This window comes from Anolis carolinensis, chromosome 5 (assembly GCF_035594765.1).
Source record: "Anolis carolinensis isolate JA03-04 chromosome 5, rAnoCar3.1.pri, whole genome shotgun sequence".
In the NCBI taxonomy this organism is placed as follows: domain Eukaryota; kingdom Metazoa; phylum Chordata; class Lepidosauria; order Squamata; family Dactyloidae; genus Anolis; species Anolis carolinensis.
Genome location: NC_085845.1, coordinates 202,623,431 through 202,647,423, shown reverse-complemented (window position 1 = coordinate 202,647,423; position 23,993 = coordinate 202,623,431). Strand labels below are relative to the sequence as shown.

General features: G+C 41.1%; 1 protein-coding gene across 9 annotated transcripts in view; it reads right to left on the bottom strand.

The window, feature by feature from the left end:
* Nucleotides 1–23,993, bottom strand: part of ccdc136 (coiled-coil domain containing 136) — a 57,751-nt gene that overhangs the window by 10,702 nt on the left and 23,056 nt on the right. For 3 of the 9 annotated variants that reach the window (XM_062983391.1, XM_062983387.1, XM_062983389.1), the window contains exons 4-10: nucleotides 16,845–17,225; nucleotides 13,844–13,961; nucleotides 10,887–11,154; nucleotides 7,122–7,226; nucleotides 4,700–4,804; nucleotides 2,695–2,799; nucleotides 691–828 (exon numbers count right to left, since the gene is read on the bottom strand). In XM_062983391.1, the coding sequence (XP_062839461.1) occupies nucleotides 691–828; nucleotides 2,695–2,799; nucleotides 4,700–4,804; nucleotides 7,122–7,226; nucleotides 10,887–11,154; nucleotides 13,844–13,961; nucleotides 16,845–17,225 (1,220 nt within the window). Of the gene's footprint in view, nucleotides 1–690; nucleotides 829–2,694; nucleotides 2,800–4,699; nucleotides 4,805–7,121; nucleotides 7,227–10,886; nucleotides 11,155–13,843; nucleotides 13,962–16,844; nucleotides 17,226–21,039; nucleotides 21,360–23,993 lie in introns of those variants that run through there. The other 6 variants (XM_062983394.1, XM_062983388.1, XM_062983390.1 and 3 more) reach the window with 6 other exon arrangements.

Genomic DNA, 23,993 nt, shown 5'->3' with positions numbered 1-23,993 from the left:
GGTTATTTTGCGCAGAAAATAGGATTATTTTTTTCTGTGCAGAAATTCACACAAAGAATCGAACATCCCCTCAGGAGAAGGTTAAATTGCCTCTGCGTCTGTCTGTCTCTACCTCAGTTCTATGTGTATATGGGCATTGAATATTTGCCCTATATGTATATAATTGCCCTATATGTATATAATGAACATTGCCCTATATGTATATAATGTGATCCGCCCTGAGTCCCCTTCGGGGTGAGAAGGGCGGAATATAAATACTGCAAACAAATAAATGAATGAATAAATAAATAAGACATTTCAGGTGCAAAATAAATATATTCCGTGCAGAGATAATCATTCTGCACTTTTTCCGAATTGCAAATAGGCTTTGAAAGCGGCATGATTTGCAAAGGCCTTTTCATAGTATGAAGAAAATTGCAAAAAAAAAATTACTCCTTGAGGAGAATAATAATAACCCGGAGCCACTAACTCACTTTCTCACTTCTCTGTCTCCCTGGAGCAGGCATGGGCAAACTTGGGCCCTCCAGGTGTTTTGGACTCCAACTCCCACCATTCCTAACAGCCTACCGGCTGTTAGGAATGGTGGGAGTTGGAGTCCAAAACACCTGGAGGGCCCAAGTTTGCCCATGCCTGCCCTAGAGCGTTGGCCAGGTTTTCTTACCAACGAAAGTGCCTCCCATTCGTTCCTACCTTGCTTGGGCCTCTCTCCATTCCTTTCCTTAGGTCTATGGTCTCTCCTTCCTTTAGGTCTTTGACCCTAGTCTTCCTGTCGGTGTGGCTGCGCTGGCTCTCCTTATTGCACAGAATCGATACGGGTTCGTCAGGCTGCTGATGTAAGAAGGAGGTGGAGGAGGAGGCACATCAAGAAGAGACGCATCAAGAAATACTCCAGACCTCAGCTGGATGTCCCAAACCCAGGACCTTCCTTCCACAGGTTCTTGGGACTCCTACCTTCAACATCACTGGACAGCAAAACTAAATTGGTGACTTTTCCCTTCTTACCAAAAGTTTTTAATGTTTTTGGAGGCTTTGTTTGAAAAGGGAGCAAGTATCATGAGGCTTCTCTCTGCCTCAAGATTCCTATCACACAGGCATGAGAGTCAGCCTAAGGGACTCTACTATCGAGACCAAGTTACAGTAATACCTTGACTTGCGAGTTTAATTCGTTCCGCTGACTGCGCTCTTAAGTCAAATGGTTCTTATGTCAAATCAAATTTCCCCATCGAAATGTAACTCAAATCGTGGCTCGCATGTCAAAGCAAAAAAACTGACCGAGTGATGAGCTCTTAAGTCAAATTGTTCTTATGTCAAATCAGATTTCACCGTTGAAATGTAACTCAAATCATGGCTCGCATGTCAAAGCAAAAAACTGACCGAGTGATGAGCTCTTAAGTCAAATTGTTCTTATGTCAAATCAGATTTCACCGTTGAAATGTAACTCAAATCATGGCTCTCATGTCAAAGCAAAAACCTGACCGAGTGATGAGCTCTTAAGTCAAATTGTTCTTATGTCAAATCAGATTTCACCGTTGAAATGTAACTCAAATCGTGGCTCGCATGTCAAAGCAAAAAAACTGACCGAGTGATGAGCTGTTAAGTCAAATTGTTCTTATGTCAAATCAGATTTCCCCATTGAAATGTAACTCAAATCGTGGCTCGCATGTCAAAGCAAGAAACCTGACCGAGTGATGGCTCGTATCTCAAAAAACTCATATGTTGGTTCACTTGTAAGTCAAGGTTTCACTGTAATTCTTTCTTCTGAAATGCCAGTAATTCGTTCCAGCCCTTCCATAATCTTCAAATCAATGGGCCCTCACTCAAGAGGAATACTTAGGCAGAAAAAAAAAATTAAATCCACAGATAAAGGATGAGTGACACCTGGCTTAAAAGGAGTCCATATGAAAGGGATCTTAGTGGACCACAAGCTGGACATGAGTCAACAGTGTGAAGTGGCAGCTAAAAAAACCAATACGATTCTAGGCTGCATCAAAAGGCGTCTAATGTCCGAATCAAGGGAAGTCATAGTCCCACTCCATTCTGCTTTGGCCAGACTTCACCTGAAATGACAATGCTGTGTCCAGTTCTGACCAAAGCAATTCAAGAATTCAAGGGCTCGGGCTGTGGCGCAGGCTGGAGAGCAGCTGCAATGAATCACTGCAATGAATCACTCTGACCAGGAGGTCATGAGTTCGAGGCCCGCTCGGAGCCTATGTTTGTCTTGTCTTTGTTCTATGTTAAAAGGCATTGAATGTTTGCCTATAAGTGTAATGTGATCCGCCCTGAGTCCCCTTCGGGGTGAGAAGGGCGGAATATAAATGCTGTAAATAAATAAGAAGGAGATGGACACAACAGAAGGGGTTCCGAGAAGGGCCACAAACATGGTCAAAGATCTAGAAGCCAAGTGCTATCAGGATTAGTTTAGGAATGGCGCAGGATGAGAAGGTTGAAGGGAACGTGAAAACCATGTTTAAATATGTGAAAGGAGTTCCCATTGAGGAGAAGGGGGCAAGCATGTTTTCTTCTGCTCTAGAGATCAAGACACAACGGAGCCATGGATTCAAACTCAAGGAAAAGAGATTCCACCAAAACTTTAGGAAGAACTTCCCAATGGTAAGGGCTGTTCAGTGGGTTGGGCTTCATACTCTCTCACTCACTCCTCCACATTTTCCCCGTTGCGAGGTCTTCCTTCCCTACCTCAGAGGCCTTCCTTCCTGCGAGCTCTCCTTCCGTGAGATCTCTGGACTTAGCCCTCCACCCGCGGTGGATGGACGAGGACAAGCTGAATGAGTCTGGTCCGTACTACCAGAGCAAAAAAAAAGAAGGAGGAGGCACAGAAAGTGAATCAGAAACAACCCACCTTCCCGACAGAAAGGAATGGGAGCACTACCCCTCGCAATAACAACCTGTCTACTAATTGAATTTTCTTTCCATCCCTTAAGTATCTAGCACTGTACAGAGTGAAGCACTTTTTCCCCTCCTCCTCATCCTGATGTCATTTCTGCCTGTTCATCTCACTCAGGCCCCATCTATACTGCCATATGAAATCCAAATGATCCTCTGAAAACAGAGGAGTTCCAAACATGGGAACCAGGGGCAGCTAACGACTCTGAACAAAGGATGCCCCCAGGCAGGAGGAAGCCAGGAGATGAAGCTATTCAATGCTAATTAAGGTGATTAATTACAACATTCACACTGGCCTCCAACTGACAAAGAGTTCTTCTCTCACCCTGGACCTTCCACAGATTATATAAACCTTCCTTGCTTAGTTTCTCCATATACCTCACAACCTCTGAGGATGCCTGCCATAGATGTGGGCGAAACATCAGGAGAGAATGCTTCCGGAACATGGTCATACAGCCCGGAAAACATACAACAACCCTCTAAATTATCTATTTTGAACTGGATTATATGAATCTACATCGCCATATATTCCAGTTCAAAACAGATAATCTGGATTTTATTATTGTTGTTGTTGATGATGATGATGATGATGTTTAGGTTTTTATTATAACTTGGTTTTTCTCTCCACATAGGACAGAGATGGCGAAGCTATGACACGCGTGTCAGCACTGAGGTGGCCACATATAGAGAAGTATGGGACCGCATGCCGAGAAGGATGTTTCATCCTCGGCTCCTGCAGAAGCCGAGGATGAAACATTTGCTGTAGTCTAGTGTAGACACTCTGTGCCAGGGGTCAAAGAAATCACTAAGCAGGTAAGTTAAATAATTGGTTTTTGCTTATATATTACAATTATACATTTTTGTTATTTAAACTATAAATATCGTGATTTTTTTTTCTCGAAGTGACACACCACCTGAGTTAGGCTTGGTTTTTTGGCGAATTTTGACACACCAAGCTCAAAAGGTTGCCCATCACTGACATAGGAGATTCAAAGCGGCTTACGTTAAAGGCATTTCGATACAATTTAAAGTCCAAAAATATACAAACATTAAAATAGAATTAAACATCAATGGAGGCTCCATCTTTGGAGGCTTTTAAGCAGAGGCTGGATGGCCATCTGTCGGGGGTGCTTTGAATGAGATTTTCCTGCTTCTTGGCAGAATGGGGTTGGACTGGATTGCCCATGAGGTCTCTTCCAACTCTACAATCCTATAATTCTATGATTCTATGATCAACCAAGCTTGATATCACTTTAGCTGCCATAGCTCCGCCTTATGACATCCATGGATTGTTAGTTTGCCAGAGACCTGCAGTGCTATTGTTTGGGAGAATGGAAAACAGAAATCCAAATCTCCACTTTCCAAAAGAAAAATCCCAAGGTGCTGTGGCAGTTAAAATGGGGCCAAACCACTATAATTGGGCAGTGTGACCAGACCTTGGCCATTAAGGATTTTGAAGACATTTCTTCCATAATCTTCAAATCAATGGGCCATGGATTCAAAAAGAGATCCCACCAAAACATTAGGAAGAACTTCCCAGCGGTAAGAGCTGTTCAGTGGAATAAACTTCCTTGGAGTTTGGTGGAGTCTGGAGGTTTTCTCGTAGAGGCTGGAGGGACATTTGTCAGGACGATAGAGGGCTGGACTAGATGGTCCTTGGGGTCTCCTCCAATTCTACAATGCTAAGCCTCCGAGGCCAGGAAAAAAGGAGAAGGATCTCCCTCTGGCTTGGGTTGGGCTTCATACTCTCTCACTCCCTCTTCCACATTTTCCTCGTTGCGAGGTCTTCCTTCCCTACCTCAGAGGCCTTTCTTCCTGAGAACTCTCCTTCCGTGAGATCTCTGGACTTAGTCCTCCACCCGCGGTAGCTGGACCGGGACAAGCTGAATGTGTCTGGTTCGTACTGCCAGAGCAAAAAAAAGGAGGAGGGGGCACAGAAAGTGAGTCAGAAACAGCCCACCTTCCCGACAGAAAGGAATGGGAGCATTACCCCTTGCAATACCAATCCTGTCTACTAATTGAATTTTCTCTCCATCCCTTAAGTATCTAACACTGTAAAGAATGAAACACTTTTTCCCCTCCTAATCTACCTGATGTCATTTCTGCCTGTTCATCTCACTCAGGCCCCATCTATACTGACATATGAAATCTAAATGATCTGTTTTGAACTGGATTATATGAGTCTAAAAGGTAAAGGTTTTCCCCTGACGTTAAGTCCAGTCATGGGGACTCTGGGGGTTGGTGCTCATCTCCATTTCTAAGCCGAAGAGCCGGCGTTGTCCGGAGACAACTCCAAGGTCATGTGGCCGGCATGATTGCATAGAGCGCTGTTACCTTCTTGCCGGAGCGGTACCTATTGATCTACTCACATTGGCATGTTTTCAAACTGCTACGTTGGCAGAAGCTGGAGCTAACAGCGGGCGCTCACTCCACTCCCGGGATTTGAACCTGTGACCTTTCAATATTGTATGTTTTTATGTTGATTTTATCAATTGTTTTATTGATAATTGATGTTTTATTGGTATAATTGTTTTATTGTTGTATCATTGATATTTGATTATTTTATCGGGCTAGGCCCCATGTAAGCCGCCCCGAGTCCCTTCGGGGAGATGGGGCGGGGTATAAAAATAAAATTATTATTATTATTATTATTATTATTATTATTATTATTAGTTCAGCAGCTCAGTGCTTTAACACACTTTGCCATTGGGGCTCCTATATGAGTCTACACCACCATATATTCCAGTTCAAAACAGATAATCTGGATTTTATTATTGTTGTTGTTATTGTTGATGATGATGATTATGATGTTTAGGGTTTTTTTATAACTTGCTTTTTCTCTCCACATAGGAGATTCAAAGCAGCATTTTGATACAATTTAAAGTCAAAAAATATACAAACATTAAAATGGAATTAAACATCAATCAATCAACCAAGCTTGATACCACTTTAGCTGCCATAGCTCCACCTTATGACATCCATGGATTGTTAGTTTGCCAGAGACCTGTAGTGCTATTGTTTGGGAGAATGGCATACAGAAATCCAGGTCTCCACTTTCCCAAGATGCCATTGCATGGTGTCTCGGCAGTTAAAATGGGGCCAAATCACCACAATTGGGCCGTGTGAAGACACCTTGGTCATGAAGGATTCTGCAGACATTTCTTCCATAATCTTCAAATCAATTAAATCCACAGCTAAAGGATGAGTGACACCTGGCTCCATATAAAAGGGATCTTAGTGGACCACAAGCTGGACATGAGTCAACAATGTGAAGTGGCAGCTAAAAATGACAATACGATTCTAAGCTGCATCAAAAGGAGTCTAATGTCTGGATCGAGGGAAGTCACAGTCCCACTCCATTCTACTTTTCTCAGAACTCATCCAGAATAATAGCCTTGTGTCCAGTTCTGGGCAAAGTAATTCAGGAAGGAGATGGACAAGATGGAAGGTGTCCAGAGAAGGGCAGCTAAAACTGGAAAACATCTAGAAGCCAAGCGCTATCAGGAATGTAGCACCTTAACTTCCTTCTTGTTTACAAGTTCCACTCAGTGCACTTTGCCCAGCTCATTTTATGTTTTTATTGCTGTGTTTTTCATGTGTTTTATAATGATTGTGATTTTTTAATGCCTTTTAAATTTGTGTGTTTTTGTATTTGATATTACTGTATGCTGGTTTTATATCTGTAAGCCGCCCTGAGTCCCTCTGGGGAGATGGTGGCGGGGTACAAAAATAAAATTATTATTATTATTATTATTATGGCGTAGGATGAGAAGGTTGAAGGGAACATGAAAACCATGTTTAAATATGTGAAAGGAGTTCCCATTGAGGAGAAGAGGGCAAGCTTGTTTTCTTCTGCTCTAGAGACCAAGACACAACGGAGCCATGGATTCAAACTCAAGGAAAAGAGATTCCACCAAAACATTAGGAAGAACTTCCCAATGGTAAGAGCTGTTCAGTGGAATAAACTTCTTTGGAGTTTGGTGGAGTTTCCTCCTGCTCTGGAGGTTTTCTCGTAGAGGCTGGAGGGACATTTGTCAGGACGATAGAGGGCTGGACTAGATGGTCCTTGGAGTCTCCTCCAATTCTACAATGCTAAGCCCCCGAGGCCAGGAAACAAGAAGGATCTCTCCCTCTGGCTTGGCTTGGGCTTCATACTCTCTCATTCACTCCTCCCTTGAGTTGTGCCCACATTTTCCTCATCACAAGGTCTTCCTTCCTACCTCAGAGGCCTTTCTTCCTGAGAACTCTCCTTCCGTGAGATCTCTGGACTTAGTCCTCCACCCGTAGTGGCTGGACTGGGACAAGCTGAATGTGTCTGGTTCGTACTGCCAGAGCAAAAAAAAAGGAGGAGGCACAGAAAGTGAGTCAGAAACAGCCCACCTTCCCGACAGAAAGGAATGGGAACATTACCCCTCGCAATAACAATCCTGAGTCTCACTTATCCAAGATAAACGGGCCGGCAGAACATTGGATAAGCAAAAATCTTGGATAATAAGGAGGGATTCAGAGAAAAGCCTATTAAACATAAAATTACATTATAATTTTACAAATTAAGCACCAAAGCATCATGTTTTACAACAAATTGACAGAAAAAGCAGTTCAATACACAGTAACGTTATGTAGTAATTACTGTATTTACGAATTTAGCACCAAAACATTGTAACATTTCCTACAAAAACAATGACTACTAAAAGGCAGACTGCCTTGGATAATAAAGAACCTTGGATAAGTGAGATTCTACTGTAATTGAATTTTCTTTTCATCCCTTAAGTATCTAGCATTGCATAGAGTAAAAAACTTTTTTCCCTCCTACTTGGACTGGATGGCCCATGAGGTCTCTTCCAACTCTACTATTCTATTATTCTACTTATCCTGATGTGATTTCCGTCTGTCCATCTCACTCAGACCCCATCTACACTGCCATATGAAATCCAAATGATCTGCTTTGAGCTGGATTATATGAATCTACACTGCCATATATTCCAGTTCAAAACAGATAATCTGAATTTTATATGGCAGTGTAGATGGGGCTGAGATGGGGCCTCAGCATCTTCCTTCTCATCTTCACTTTTATTAAGTAATCTTAAACCCACAAGTAACCTCTTTCCTTTCTTTTCCTTTCTTTTCCTTTCTTTTCCTTTCTTCCGCCATTCTATTTCATATACACAGAATCTGCTCCATCTAAGGTCCCTTCTACACTGCCATACAATACACATTATCTACTTTGAACTGGATTACGCTGCCACATATTCCAGTTCAAAGCAGATCATCTGGATTTTATATGGCAGTGTAGATGAGGCCTCAGCATCTTCCTTCTCATCTTCAACTTCATTAAGTAATTTTAAACTCAAGTACCTTCTTTCCTTTCCCTTCTTCCTTCCTTCCTTCTTCCTTTATTGTATTTCATACACACACGCACATATACACAGAATCTGCCCCATCGAAGACCCCTTCTACAATGCCATATAATCCACATTATCTACTTTGGAGTATGTGAGTCTACACTGCCATATATCCCAGTTCAAAGCAGATCATCTGGATTTTATATGGCAGTGTACAAGGGGCCTGAGATGGGGCAGATTCTGTGCATATGTGTGTGTGAAATAGAATAAAGGATATTTTTATTAGGTAATCTTAAACCCCTAAGTACCCTCTTTCCTTTCTTCCTTCCATTATTATTATCATTATCATTACTATATTTATACCCCGCTAGACGCAAAGCGGCTTAACATAAAAGCATTAGCATTCAATTTAAAATATACAAATATGCAAACATTTCTATTTCACACATACACACACATTTACACATAATCTGCCTCTATTTTAGAGATTAGGGGCACAGGAAACTCACACAAGTGGCAAATAAAAGCCTATTATTATTATTATTATTATTATTATTATTATTTTTATTATTTTATTATGACACAGCAAACAAGATAGATATGCTGGATTTCATATCACAAAATCACAAGTCGAACACTTCCCAAGTGTCTAGGACTGTGTGATTTATTATTATTATTATTATTATTATTATTATTATTATTATTATTATTATTATTATTTTATCTGACAGAACACTTCACTAAGCTCCCTTAGATCCTCCAGTGCCATTCTAGCTGAAGCTGACCACAGAATTACACCAAAGTAGCTATACCTGAAGAGAACACATCCATTTCTTATTTCTCTTAAACACTTCTTCTCTTCTAATAAGATTATATCCACTGGCCTGTGCTTAAATCCATTCTCCCAAAATTGCTTTCTACAGCCAGAAACGGCTGGCCACCTGGATCCTTATGCTGGTATCTTTTAACACCTGATACCAATTCATTTCCACACATCTCTCCTCCAAGTTATCTGCCCCAAATATCCTTTCCTTTCCCTTATCAGCCCTGTCCAGACATTGGAAACGTTAATGTGGACGCTCATGTGTTCAAATTAAATCACCAAAGGGCAATTAATTTATCCTAAATCAGGAAAAGATAGTTATAACATCAATCTGTGATATTGTTAACATGCTATTTAATGCCTTTGATTTAAATCAGTTCAAAATTTTTAACATAACCAAAACTAGCATAGAAATATGTCTCCTTTTACTACTATTAATTTTTTCTGGATGAACCACGCTCTCTACCTTATTTATCCACTTTTGGATCGAGATGATCTGAGCTCATTTGGAAGCTATTTATTGTTGATACTCATCAAGGCAATCTTGGACTTAAACCTTCTTTGGCTTAAAAGAGATTCTGGAAAAACAATTTCTGCAGGCTATGATTAATATGGAAAGAACATGTGATGATGTGGAAGACAATCTATATTTGTGGTGAGTGGCAGGGATACGGTTCATGATATCATGATTTGTGGAGGGGAAGGGCGAGAGGAAGGGATTCAGGGAGCATCAATGCTCCTTTGAGAGAACATCAATGCTCCAAGGTAATACCATCAATACTCCAAGGAGAGAGGATCAATGCTATTTAGAGAGCGCGTCAATGCTTCTTAGAGAGAGCATGAATGTTCCAAGGAGAGAGCATCCATGCCCTATAGAAAGAGCATCAATGCTCCTTAGAGAGATAATCAATGTTCCAAGGAGGGAGCATCCATGTCCCATAGAAAGAGTATCAATGCTCCTTAGAAAAAGAATCAATGTTCCAAGGAGAGAGCAGCATCAATGCCTCATAGAACATCGATGTTCCATAAAAAGAGCATTGATCGCTCATAGATAGAACATCAATGCCCCTTAGAGAGAGCATCAATGTCCCAAAGAAAGAATATCAAGGCCCCATAGGGAAAGCATCAGTTCCCCATGGAGAGAACATCAATGTCCCATAGAAAGAACATCAATGCCCCATGGGGAGAGCATCAGTGCCCCATGGAGAGAGCATCCATGCCCTGCAAAAAGTGTATCAATGCTTCAAGGAGAGAGCATCAATGCCCCTTAGAGAGAGCATTAACGACCCACAGAAAGAGCATCAATGCCCTTTTGAGAATCAATGTACCATGGCCATCTGTCGGGGGTGCTTTGAATGCAATTTCCTGCTTTTTGACAGGGGGTTGGACTGGATGACCCACGAGGTCTCTTCCAACTCTATGATTCTATGAAAGAGCATCAATGTTCTAAGGAAAGATCATCAATGCCCCATTGAAAGAGCACTGATTTCTCATAGGTGCCCCATAAAAAGAGCATCAATACCCATAGAGAGAGCATCAGTGCTCCTCAGAGAGAGCACCAATACCCCATAGAAAGAGCATCCATGCCCCACAGAGAGAGCATCAGTGCTCCTTAGTGAGAGTACTAATACCCCATAGAGAGAGCATCAGTGCTCCTCAGAGAGAGCACCAATGCTCCTCAGAGAGAGCACCAATGCCCCGTAGAAAGAGCATCAATGCTCCAAGCATCCATGCCCCACAGAAAGAGCATCAATGGCCCATAAAGAGAGCATCAGTGCTCTAGGGAAGGGGAAGGCTCCAAGGGCCTTGCTTGGTCGTACTTGCGCCTGCACCAGCTCCACCTTCTCCTCCTCCATCATCAGCTGGTTCTCTAGGTCATACTCGTCCTCCTCCTCCAGCTTCTCCATCTTCTCCTCGCCCTCCGTGCTGCTGGTGCCCACGACCTCCACCGACTTGAAGGAGACGCTGGCGCCCGCACGCAGGGTGTTCCTCCGGGCGATGGAGACCCGGCGGATGCTGGGATCGACCGGGACCTGCTCCGGCTCTGAATCCGAGTCCATGGACTCGGATTCCGACTTGCTTCTGGTCCTGTCAGAGGAAGAATATTCTACTCACCCTGCGCCCAGTGCTGGCGTAACACATAACACAGGACATTCCTAGGCATTCAAATCTAATTCAGTTCTTTTTTTTTGAGTTCTCAACTCTTGAGTATCAACATTCAACTTTTTACCCTATGCTTTTCTGGAAATCTGGGTCATGTTATGTATGCCCGCAGTCCAAACTGGTCTTGGTGGTAAGCCAGAGCATGCGATTTTGGGTAAAAGGATAACAGAGGGAGTTGGGACGAGGCCCTACATTTCTTCCCATCATGATACGCTACCTGCTTCCATTTTGCTGCATGCAAATCACCTTTATTTGTTGAAGGTGCGCTTGGGCGGATATAATCGCCATTATTTTTGAATGGCATGTGTAAAGAAGTGTGTTTTTATTTTGATTTATAGATGTCATGTTTAATTTCGTTTTAAAAATCATGTTTAACTATGTTTAAAAGGGTAAGTATTAGTTACCAGTGCGTGGGGGATGGTAGCCAGCTCAGCATTCTGAGGTAGGTTGCCATAGTAACGAGGGCGGAGCCAACCGCCGTTTGGAGGAAAAGGAGGGAATGTTTTAAAAACAGTTTAGTCTGTGATCTGAGTCACGGGGAAGACACTGGTTCCAGGTTAGGGAAACCAGGGAAGCTCAGATCTCTAGTTGTGTCAAATTAAGCAAGTTAAGTGACTTGTTTGGGTTTATTCGTAGAGTCTGAGTAGTAAGGGGAAGCAATCCCAGTTAGATCCAAAGTGATCAGTTGATAGCTTTGGTTGTAAGAGAAGAAAAAGGTTTAGACTGCTCAAGGAAAGGAGAAAGTATTTTGAAAGTGGATTCATCATAAGATATATTTGCAACTGATTAAGAAAGTGTAACTCTGAGAAACAACATTGTAACCACTAAGTTCTGTGCCTGAATAAACTTTTTAATGTTCTCCAACATCCAAGCCTCGGTCACACATATTCTAAACTAAGTTACACTACCATCTAAAGTGAATAAGAAGAAAAGAAAGAAAGAAAAAATTCCCCTCTGCCTGAGATCTCCACAGCATGTTTGTGCAGATAATTGCATGTCAGTACTTGCAGGCCTGGGCAAACTTGGGCCCTCCAGGGGTTTTGGACTTCAACTCCCACAATTCCGAACAGCCGGTAGGCTGTTCGGAATTGTGGGAGTTGAAGTCCAAAACCCCTGGAGGGCCCAAGTTTGCCCAGGCCTGGTATTAGCATATCTCCATCTATTAGCAACCAATTTGCTTAATATCAGGTCTCTCCAAGTGTTTTGAACTTCAACTCCCAGAATTCCCGACCATTGGACTAGCTGGCTAGGAATTCTGGGTGTTGGAGGTTCAATGAGGACTAATGTCTCTTTTTATGCTTCCATGATAGAATAATAGACATGTCGTGCTTTCATTACAACATTGTTAAAAACTTAACAGAGATTAAACAAAATCAGGCTTTCACTTTAGCTTGGTTAGGGGCTCAGGACCCCTCAGAAAATATGGAAAAAATGCTGTGTGTGTGTATTTGCCTGAGAGAACACTTCCCTAGGAATCTGCAAGTCCTTCAGCATAACTCTATGGTCAGCTTTTGGCTAAAGTTGACCCTAGAGTTTACAACAGAGGACCTAGAGCAAGGGTCCTCAAACTTTTTAAGTGTAGGGCTGATTCATGCTCCCTCAGATTGTTGAGGAGCCGAATTAGCATTTGAAAAAAAATGAACAAATTCCTATGCTCACTGCACACATCTTATTTGTAGTGCAAAAAAAAAAACACAGCAACAATTACTTATTTATTTATTTACTACATTTATACCTCACATAGCATATTGTGCTATGCTAATAATATAATATATTGTACATACAATATATTACATTATTAGCATAGCACAATATTAGCATTATATATTACTACATTGTACTATACCATTATACCGTAATATTATTAGTAATATTACATTTAATATATAATATATAATTAATATTATTATATTATACAATATTATTATATTGTATTATTATTATTAGCCGCCCTGAGTCTCCTATTGGGTGAGAAGGACGGGGTAGAAATACTGTAATAAATAAATATTATATTGTATTACATTATAATATTATTATTAATATTGTATGTATACACAATATATTATTACCATATCATTCATTTACAATATTTCATTTACAATATTGGTAAATGAAAGAACAATACAATATTTAAAAAATAAAAATAATTTTAACCAACATACTGTAAACTTCTCAAGATTTCAGTGGGAAATGTGGGCCTGCTTCTGGCCAATGAGATAATCAAGTAGGATTGTTGTTATTGTGTGCCTTCAAGTCATTTCAGACTTTGGGCGAGCCTAAGTCTAAAACTGAGAGTGGGGGCCAGGTAAATGGCCTTGGAGGGCCGCATCCGGCCCCCGGGCCTTAGTTTGGGGACCCCTGACCTAGAGAGTTCTAGAGAGGAAATATATAATAATCGTATCCCCGAATAATCAGATTTGTAAAAGTTAAATCCGTAAATGCAGAGCACTGGTTGTAATCACTGTTTTTCACCACTTTGTTGATCACTTTAAAACATTTTACATTTGCATGCCTGACACCAAAAGATTTAAACCAGGTATGGGCAAACTTGGGCCCTCTGGGTATTTTGGACTTCAACTCTCACAATGCCTCCCATCTAATCGCTGGGACTCACTTGTACTTGATGGCTTCCAGTCTCTCCAGCTGGTGGACCATGACCCTGTTGCTCTCCTGCAAGATCTGGTACTCGTCGCTCAGGTCGTGGTATTGAGCCTTGAGGGTCTGGAGTTCCTCTGAAAAAGACACAAACCCATACGAAATGCAGGAGTGCCATTCACGGAGGTCACAAACCTGTTCCCCAGCCTATGCAGAAGAACCAGAGCTTGGGCTTATTGAGAGCCAGACTTGTTCCAGTCTTGGAGCAGATGGGGTTTGGACCGAGGCCACGACAAGGAGCTCCACAAAACCGGAAACATGAACCTAACACCTCACGGTCCCTGTCGCCGGGCCTGCTTTTGCTTTTACTTTGAAGGCGAAACAAAATCTGCTTCTCCAGAGTGAAGCATCTGGTGGCCTACATAGCATTCTTCCTATGGATCTTTGGGTTTCCAGATCTCAGGGCCTAGTCCTTTTGATTTCTTTGTCGATTTTTAATTATTGCTTTGGTACAAAGAATGCCCCCAGTAGAAAACTAAAACTCTCTTCTTTTAATACGATTCCAAAATTCTGAAGTGCAAATGTCCCCTCATTAAATAAAAATCAGAAAGCTGGGAGCAAGGATTTTGTGACTTTCACTCAGGCCTGCTTCGTTCATTATTACAGTAGAGTCTCACTTATCCAAGCTAAACGGGCCGGCAGAAGCTTGGATAAGTGAATATCTTGGATAATAAGGAGGGATTAAGGAAAAGCCTATTAAACATCAAATTAGATTATTTTACAAATTAAGCACCAAAACATCATGTTATACAACAAATTTGACATAAAAAGTAGTTCAATATACAGTAATGTTATGTTGTAATTACTGTGTTTACAAATTATCACTAAAATATCATGATATATTGAAAACATTGACTACAAAAATGGCTTGGATAATCCAGAGGCTTGGATAAGTGAGGCTTGGATAAGTGAGACTCTACAGTATTCCCTTTTAATCATAGAATCATAGAATATTAGAGTTGGATGAGACCTCATGGGCTGTCCAGTTCAACCCCATTCTGCCAAGAAGCAGGAAATTGCATTCAAAGCACACCCGACAGATGGCCATCCAGCCTCTGCTTAAAAGCCTCCAAAGAAGGAGCCTCCACCACAGTCCAGGGGAGAGAGTTCCACTGTTGAACAGCTCTCACAGTTAGGAAGTTCTTCCTGGTGTTCATGTGGACTTCCTGATGTTCAGGTGATTTTTGGCAAATACTTGTATTTGTACACTACTATCTTGGTCTTACATCTCCTCTGATGTCTGTTGTAGAATACACATTGGCCTAAACTGGGCTCTGCAGACCAATGGGTATTCTACAACAGACATCAGTAAAGCTGCAAGACCAAGAACAAGCCACAAGAGGAAAGACAAAGATCCACCCAAGGAAAAGTGTTCTTACCAGGCATCAAGGGAACCACTGACCGCATAGGGACGCTGATGAAGAAACACAACCTCCAAACAATCTACAGACCCACCAAGAAAATTCAGCAAATGCTACGTTCAGCAAAGGATAAAAGGGATCCTCTAACCACTGCAGGAGTCTATCGCATACCGTGCAGCTGTGAACAAGAAATCTACATGGGGTCACCAAACATGGATCAAGGAACACGAAAGGCACTGCAGACTAATCCAACCAGAGAAGTCAGCTATAGCAGAGCACTGGATGAACCAACCAGGACACAGAATATTATCTGAGAACCACTGACAACCGTCATGTCAGACTACAAAGAGAAGCCACTGAAATCCACAAAAAGCATGTGGACAATTTCAAAAAAAGGAGGAAACCATGACATTGCACAAAATCTAGTCATCAGTATTTAAAACACCAGAATCACGACAATAAATAAAGAACAGCACTCAGAAACTGGGGAACTCCAGGCAGCAAACACCTCCCAAACAGAAGATGCCTTCAGGCAACAAAGGCCAGACAACCTTTATGCAGATACCCTCACCAGGTAGTTTCGGCAGATCTTTGAGCAGGACTAACCCTTGGCCCTCCCGGCTATGCTCCCGCTGAGCACTTCACCCACTTCCTTGCCCCATACTGTATTGTGTCACCTGTTATGCTTAGTGTCCTGTTTTGTCTTTCAAGAACAGCCTTAAAACACTGTGGTAAGTAAATGAAAACTGCTTTACTTCAGCAAAACATAAAGAACAGCACACTCAGTGGAATAATGCAAAAGAAAGCAAGGACGTCTTAGGTCAAACACAGTTCTTAGTCTCTGATAACTTCCCAAATCAAATAGCAGTCTTACTTCTGACAAAGAAACAGCAATAAATCCTTGGGAGCAGTTTCCCAGATGCAGACTCGAAACAGGCACAAGGGGAGCGAAGGCTTAGGCATTCGAGTCAGTTTGTTACCAGCAAGAGCTGGCTGCACCTGCTTCTGCTTTATAGCCCGGAGTCCCCTCACAGCTGCTAGGGCAGTTCCCAATTACTCAGCTGCATTTCTGGCAGCTATTCTAGCTGAACGACATCCCTGTTCAGTTTCCTTTCACCCCTCCTGAAATGTGGGTACTTTCAAAATCTCCTCCTCAGATTCCAACTCACCCTCAGATTCATGAACACTTTCCTGCTCCCCTTCCTCTTCTGAAGAAGAGGAATCCCTAACACTTAGCATCTAATAGTGGACTACCTCAACGTTGAACCCTGGTCACAGTATTTTGGTTCGTTGATGGAGTTTTTGTCATTAGTTTTAGGCCATTGTTAACTGATTGTATGTCTTGTGCACTTATGTTCATTTTGTATCATGTTGCAGTTGCATGGTTTTAAATTGGTTTATATTTTCTGTTGTTGGAAACTGCCCTGAGTCCCTTGAGGAGATAGGGCAGTATATAAGTGAAGTTTTTACTATTATTAATAATAATAATCTCCTCATCTCTAGTCTACACTAGGAATTAAGGCACCAACACTTTCATCTCCCAGCACTCAGTTCTTTAACCCCTGAAGAGCACCCACAGTGCAAGGCAGCCCCAATTACCTTGTAGGTGGCCCACTTCCTCATTGGCGTTGGAAAGCTGCTCTTCCATATCTGACATCGTAGCCAACTCAGACACAGATGGGCTGGCTGATGTGCCTGGAGGTGACTTCTTCATATTGATCTCGGCCCTCAGGGCAGTGATTTCCATGTCATACTCGTTCCGGACCTGCTGCACCCGATCCAGCTCCGCTTTCAGCCGGCAAAGCTCCTCTTGCAAGCCAGCGATTTCGTTTTCGTGCAAAGCGGCGGCCTCCTCGGCATCCAAGCGCAGGTTGTGGATCTCCTCGTTGGCTTCCCGTAGCTCCCGTTCGACGCGTTCCAGCTCAACATCCTTCACTCCTTGCAGGGAATCGTACTCATCCTTCAGAGAACGCATCTGAGCTGGATTTGGGGAGGGAAGAGAAACACAGAGGAATGAGATGAAGGTTTAATAGAAGCATTGACGCAGGAAGAGCAATGAAGGCAGGTTGGAGAAAGACAGTGTTGTGTGGCAGCAACATGTTTGAATGAAGCAATGCAATAAAACTTGAGTTGGGATGGAGTTGGGATCCCAGTCTTCCCAATGGTATTGTAGCTAAGTGTGTCTGCTTACAATGGGCAAATAGCAGCTTCCCTCAAAACAAAGTACAGTAGAGTCTCACTTATCCAAGCTAAACGGGCCGGCAGAAGCTTGGATAAGTGAATATCTTGGATAATGAGGGATTAAGGAAAAGCCTATTAAACATCAAATTAGGTTATGATTTTACAAATTAAGCACCAAAATATCATGTTATACAACAAATTTGACAGAAAAAGTAGTTCAATACGCGGTAATGTTATGTTGTAATTACTGTATTTACGAATTTAGCACCAAAATATCATGATATATTGAAAACATTGACTACAAAAATGGCTTGGATAATCCAGAGGCTTGGATAAGTGGGGCTTGGATAAGTGAGACTCTACTGTACTAGAATACTGGATTTACTCAAATCTAAAACTCACCTTTTTTGGCTAAATTACCTTGTCAAAATTAGGGTGGGCATTAGAGTCACGTAATATGGTAATCTGACGCAAAGCAATAGGGGAAGCTACTTCAGGAGCACCTGGAACTTCTATTTGAGGGATGTCATATGTGATTTAATTATCAAAGCTCAATGCTATGTAATTACTTTGGTGAGGCATCCTCACTCTTTGGCAGAAAAGGCTCAAGGCCTTGCAAAACTACACCCCACAATCCCATAGCATTGAACCAAGGCAATTAAAGTGGATTCATTCTACAGCATAGATGCACCCCAAGGTTTCTTTTCTATTTCTGAAAGCTTTGGTGTTCCGACACAATTGTTCTTAAAAAAGGTCCCTTCCAATTCCAGGATTCATGCAATCAGCAAAAAAAAAAACCCGCACAAATATGGAGATAAGGAAGATCTCCAAGAAAGAAATTTCATTTGGCAAAATCCATCAATAAACAAAGCTTCCTACTCAAGACAAACAATTTAGAGCCGGGTTTTTCAAACTTTTTTTTAGCTGCGGAGCCCTTTTGCAAGCAAAAGTTTCTCGTGGAGGCCTAAGAAATATGTGTGTGTGTGGGTGTGGGTGTGTATCAGGCATGGGAAACCTCTTCGATGCATTGTGTTCTAAAATTTGACAGACAAGCTGGGCCAGTGGCAGATGGATGGAGAGCATTTGTGTGATCTAATTGAAAAATACATGAACAGCTTACTATGCACACGGCACATATATCTCATTTGTAGTGGAGGGGAAGGAAAGAAAGATCAATACAATATTTAAAATGAAGAATAATTTTAACCAACATAAATGTAACAGTATGTCAGGGGAAGTGCCCAGGAGTTGTTCGTTCTTTTATTCTTCCATGCAGGAAAAACACAAACACAATCTAAGCACCCCAACAGATAGCCATCCAGCCTTTGTAATAATAATAATAAGAGCAACCCCAGGGAAAATCCAGTTTAACCCCCTTTATTCTGCCATGCAGAGAAAACACAATCAAAGCACCTCAACAGACTGCCATCCAACCTTTGTAATAATAATAATAATAATAATAATAATAATAATAATAATAATAGGAGGAACCCCACGAGCCATCCAGTTCAACCCCCTTTATTCTGCCATGCAGGGAAAACACAAGTCAAAGCACCCTCAACAGATGGTTACCCAGCCTTTGTAACAACAACAACAACAACAACAACAGCAGCAGAAATTCCAGGGGCCATCCAACAGATAGTCATCCAGCCTTTGTAACAACAACAACAACAACCCTCCCCAGAGATATACGGCAAGCCCCAACCCTTTTGAGTTTTAGAAAAGCCTTAAAAACATGGCTATGTGCCCAGGCTTTTACGAATAAATGACAAAGACGACCCAGACTGTTATATGGATATAGTAGGAGGATATTGGACGAACGGATTTTAAGCATATGTTTTATGTTTTATATTTTATACTGTATTTAATTGGTTGTAATACATTTTTATATGTTGTTGTTTTTAATGATGTGTCGGCATCAAATTGTTGCCAATTGTACGCCACCCTGAGTCCCTTCGGGTGAAATATTGGAAATAAAATAAATAAAATAAAACAACAACAGAAATTCCAGGGGAAATCCAACAGATAGTCATCCAGCCTTTGTAACAACAACAACAACAACAACAACAACAACAACAGAAACTCCAGAGGCCATCCAAAATATGGTCACCAAGCCTTTGAAATAATAATAATAATAACAACAACATAAACTCCAGGGGCTATTCAACAGATGGTCACTCAGCCTTTGTAATAACAACAACAACAACAACAACAACAACAGAAACTCCAGGGGCCATCTAACATCCAGCCTTTGCAAAAATAACAATAACAATTCCAACAACAATTCCAGCAACCATCCAACAGATGGTCACTTAGCCCTTGTAATAACAATAACATCAACAACAACAACAACAATAACAACTACTACTACAGAAAATCCAGGGGGCATCCAACAGATGGTCACCCAACCTTTGTAACAACAGTAACAATAACAATAACAACAAAAACCCCAGGGGCCTTCTGCCAAGCAGGAAAAGCACAATCAAAGCACCCCAACAGATGGCCATACAGCCTTTGTAGTAATAATAATAATAATAATAATAATATACGAAATCCAGCATATCTATTTTGTTTGATGTGTCATACAATGTTGTTGTGTCAATAATAATAATAATAATAATAATAATAATATTAAGGCCAAGATTGAAAAATCAGCTGATGACCCAAAATGCAGACTGTGCAAGGAAACCGACAAAACCATTGATCATATCCTCAGCTGCTGTAAGAAAATCGCACAGACAGACTACAAACAGAGGCACAACTATGTGGCCCAAATGATTCATTGGAACTTATGCCTCAAGTACCACCTCCCAGCAGAAAAGAACTGGTGGGATCACAAACCTGCAAAAGTATTGGAGAATGAGCACGCAAAGATACTGTGGGACTTCCGAATCCAGACTGACAAAGTTCTGGAACACAACACACCAGACATCACAGTTGTGGAAAAGAACAAGGTTTGGATCATTGATGTTGCCATCCCAGGTGACAGTCGCATAGATGAAAAACAACAGGAAAAACTCAGCCGCTATCAGGACCTCAAGATTGAACTTCAAAGACTCTGGCAGAAACCAGTACAGGTGGTCCCGGTGGTGATGGGCACACTGGGTGCTGTGCCAAAAGATCTCAGCCGGCATTTGGAAACAATAGACATTGACAAAATCACCATCTGCCAACTGCAAAAGGCCACCCTACTGGGATCTGCACACATCATCAGAAAATACATCACACAGTCCTAGACACTTGGGAAGTGTTCGACTTGTGGTTTTGTGAAACAAAATCCAGCATATCTATCTTGTTTGCTGTGCCATACAACGTCGTTGTGTTGATAATAATAATAATAATAATAAGAGCAACCCCAGAGGCCATCCAGCCCAACCCCTTTATTCTTCCATGAGAGAAAAGCATAGGACTCAACACTTTGGATTGTTCTCTTAAAGTTCAAACTGATGCCACACTTTCTCAGCCTCAGTACGTCTTGCCAAGGAAAACCTGAGGTACTACAAAGCCCAGCAGGCTGAAGAGGGGAACTGGCGCACAGGTTGGGCATCTCTCGTGCAGTCCAGGCCCAGTTGGCCTGGGGACCCACCCTGAGGCCTACCCCAGGTGACTCAACTGTTCGTGGGGGATCCAGGAGGCTCGTGTTCCGCGGCCGCGGTGGCTTCCACGGTGGGTGCCTCTGCCATGGCAGCCCTGGCGCCGGGCCAGAGGGTGCCCTGCCCGCCCTCAGAGCGGCAGCATCCTTTGGAACTCCCGCCACACGCGCGCCCCTTCCTGCCAAGCCAGGCCCAGGCTTCTCGGGCCCAGAAGGCCGGAACTCAATCGAGGCAGGCTTCCTTTGGGCCTAGTCGGCCTCTGCAGGGCGTCCTCCCGAGGCAAGGCAGGGCAAAAGGGGATCCGCATCCATTGCTGTGGAGACGGAAAGGGAGAGGAAAGGAGGGCAGGCCGTCCGGGCCAAGACAGGCCTCCGTCCCCGAGGACAGGCCTCCTCCCTCAGCTACAAACACCCGGCTTGCAAATGGCTCACAGTTAAGAACCATGGGGCTGAGGCAACAGGAAGCGAGAGGCATCTTATATTTTATATTATTATTATATTATATATTAGTAGTAGTAGCATTACTGTATCATTATATTAGTATTATTAGTATTTTATATTACTTTCTATTACATTATATATTATTATATCATTATATTATTATTAGTATTATATTATTAGTAGTACAGTAGAGTCTCACAAATCCAAGCCTCACTTATCCAAGCCTCTGGATAATCCAAGCCATTTTAGTAGTCAATGTTTTCAATATATCGTGATATTTTGGTGCTAAATTTGTAAATACAGTAATTACAACATAACATGATTGTGTATTGAACTACTTTTTCTGTCAAATTTGTTGTATAACATGAAGTTTTGGTGCTTAATTTGTATAATCATTACCTAATTTGATGTTTAATAGGCTTTTCCTTAATCCCTCCTTATTAGCCAAGATATTCGCTTATCCAAGCTTCTGCCGGCCCGTTTAGCTTGGATAAGTGAGACTCTACTGTATTACTATATCATTACATTAGTATTATTAGTATTTTATATTACTTTCTATTACATTATATATTATTATATCATTATATTATTATTAGTATTATATTATTAGTAGTATTACTATATCATTACATTAGTATTATTAGTATTTTATATTACTTTCTATTACATTATATTATTAGTAGTATTATATTATTAGTAGTATTACTATATCATTACATTAGTATTATTAGTATTTTATATTACTTTCTATTACATTATATTATTATTAGTATTATATTATTAGTAGTATTACTATATCATTACATTAGTATTATTAGTATTTTATATTACTTTCTATTACATTATATATTATTATATCATTTGTATTATATATTATTAGTATTATATTATTAGTAGTATTACTGTTGTGACTGCGCCTTCGGGGATTATGGTTGATGGGGATGGAATTCGAAGAGGAAGAAAAAACCCTCGTGATGAGGGTTCACTGGAGGAGTTGCGCAGGAAGCGACTTAGAGAGCTATATGGGGGATCTTCTGAGGAAGATTCAGATGGGGAGATGGATGCTGAGGAACAGGTGGTGGCTGGGGAAGCGGGCACTGAATGGGCACAGCCACCGGAGATGTCTGGGGATTTGAGGTGTATGGATACTTCTGAACCTGGGGTTTCTGCAGGAGCTGATCCCAATTGGGATGCTTGGAGAAGGGAGGATGGTTCTTTAAGTGTTCATGGGGCTAAGTGTGGGCAGGATGATTGGGACTCCGACGAATTGCTAGGTACTCCAGATCCACGAGCTCTAGCTGTGTGGAGCTCAGACTCTGAGTAGATTTGGGACACCTGGTATTTGGGTGTGAGTGTTTGGTCACCCAGGAGGAAGGGGAATGTTTGGCCACTGCACTTTGCGTGTGGCAAGGTGTTGCTGAGGCGCCATTGGAATCTCTGTGAAGACTGGACTTGGACTATGATTTGAATCTGCTGTTATCACCTAGCTTGGCTCTCGCTGTGTCTTATCATGGACCTGTTTTGGATGACTGCACCCTCTTCAGACCTTGGATCGGAATTTGACCTTGCTACTGCCTTCGCCCTGTGATTGATGACTACTATCGGCTTTTGACTCCTGGCTTGCTCTTTGGACACCGCTGTTATCTCCTGACCTGACCTTGGAATCCCGGACGACGTCTTTTCACCATCCTTTTGGAGCCTTCGGCTTTATCCACATTGTGGAAGCAGTCTACTGCATTCTTAGTTTGTTTGTTTGTTTCCTGACCAATTTGGTGTTTTCTTTTGGGAACTGTTCCTTTGAAAACTACAGAGCCGGCTGGCAGGGCTTGGACTCAGAAAGTGCAGTTTGCACTAAGTTTGTTTAGCTTTGTTTTTACCTGCTTGTGTTGCTGAATTATATTTTCGTTTGAACTGCTCTTGAAGCACTGATAGTGAAGTGTTTCAAGGTTTTTTCTGTGTTAACATTACTTTTTGGCTTATCTGCTGAATAAACTCTATTTTTGTTCGCTAATTGGCGTCTGACTCTTGACAATTACTGTATCATTACATTAGTATTATTAGTATTTTATATTACTTTTTATTACATTATATATTATTATTACATTATAATATTATGTATTGTTAGTATTAGTATTATTTTATTTTATTATACATTATTAGTATTTTATATTACTTTTTATTACATTATATATTATTATTACATTATAATATTATGTATTGTTAGTATTAGTATTATTTTATTTTATTATACATTATTAGTATTTTATATTACTTTTTATTACATTATATATTATTATTACATTATAATATTATGTATTGTTAGTATTAGTATTATTTTATTTTATTATACATTATTAGTATTATATTATTAGTATTACTGTATCATTATATTAGTATTATTATTTATTATTTATTTATTATTATTATTTATTATTTATTTATTATTTATTATTAGTATTGATATTACTTTTTATTACATTATATATTATTATATTATATATTGTTAGTATTATTTTACTATTAGTATTATTTTA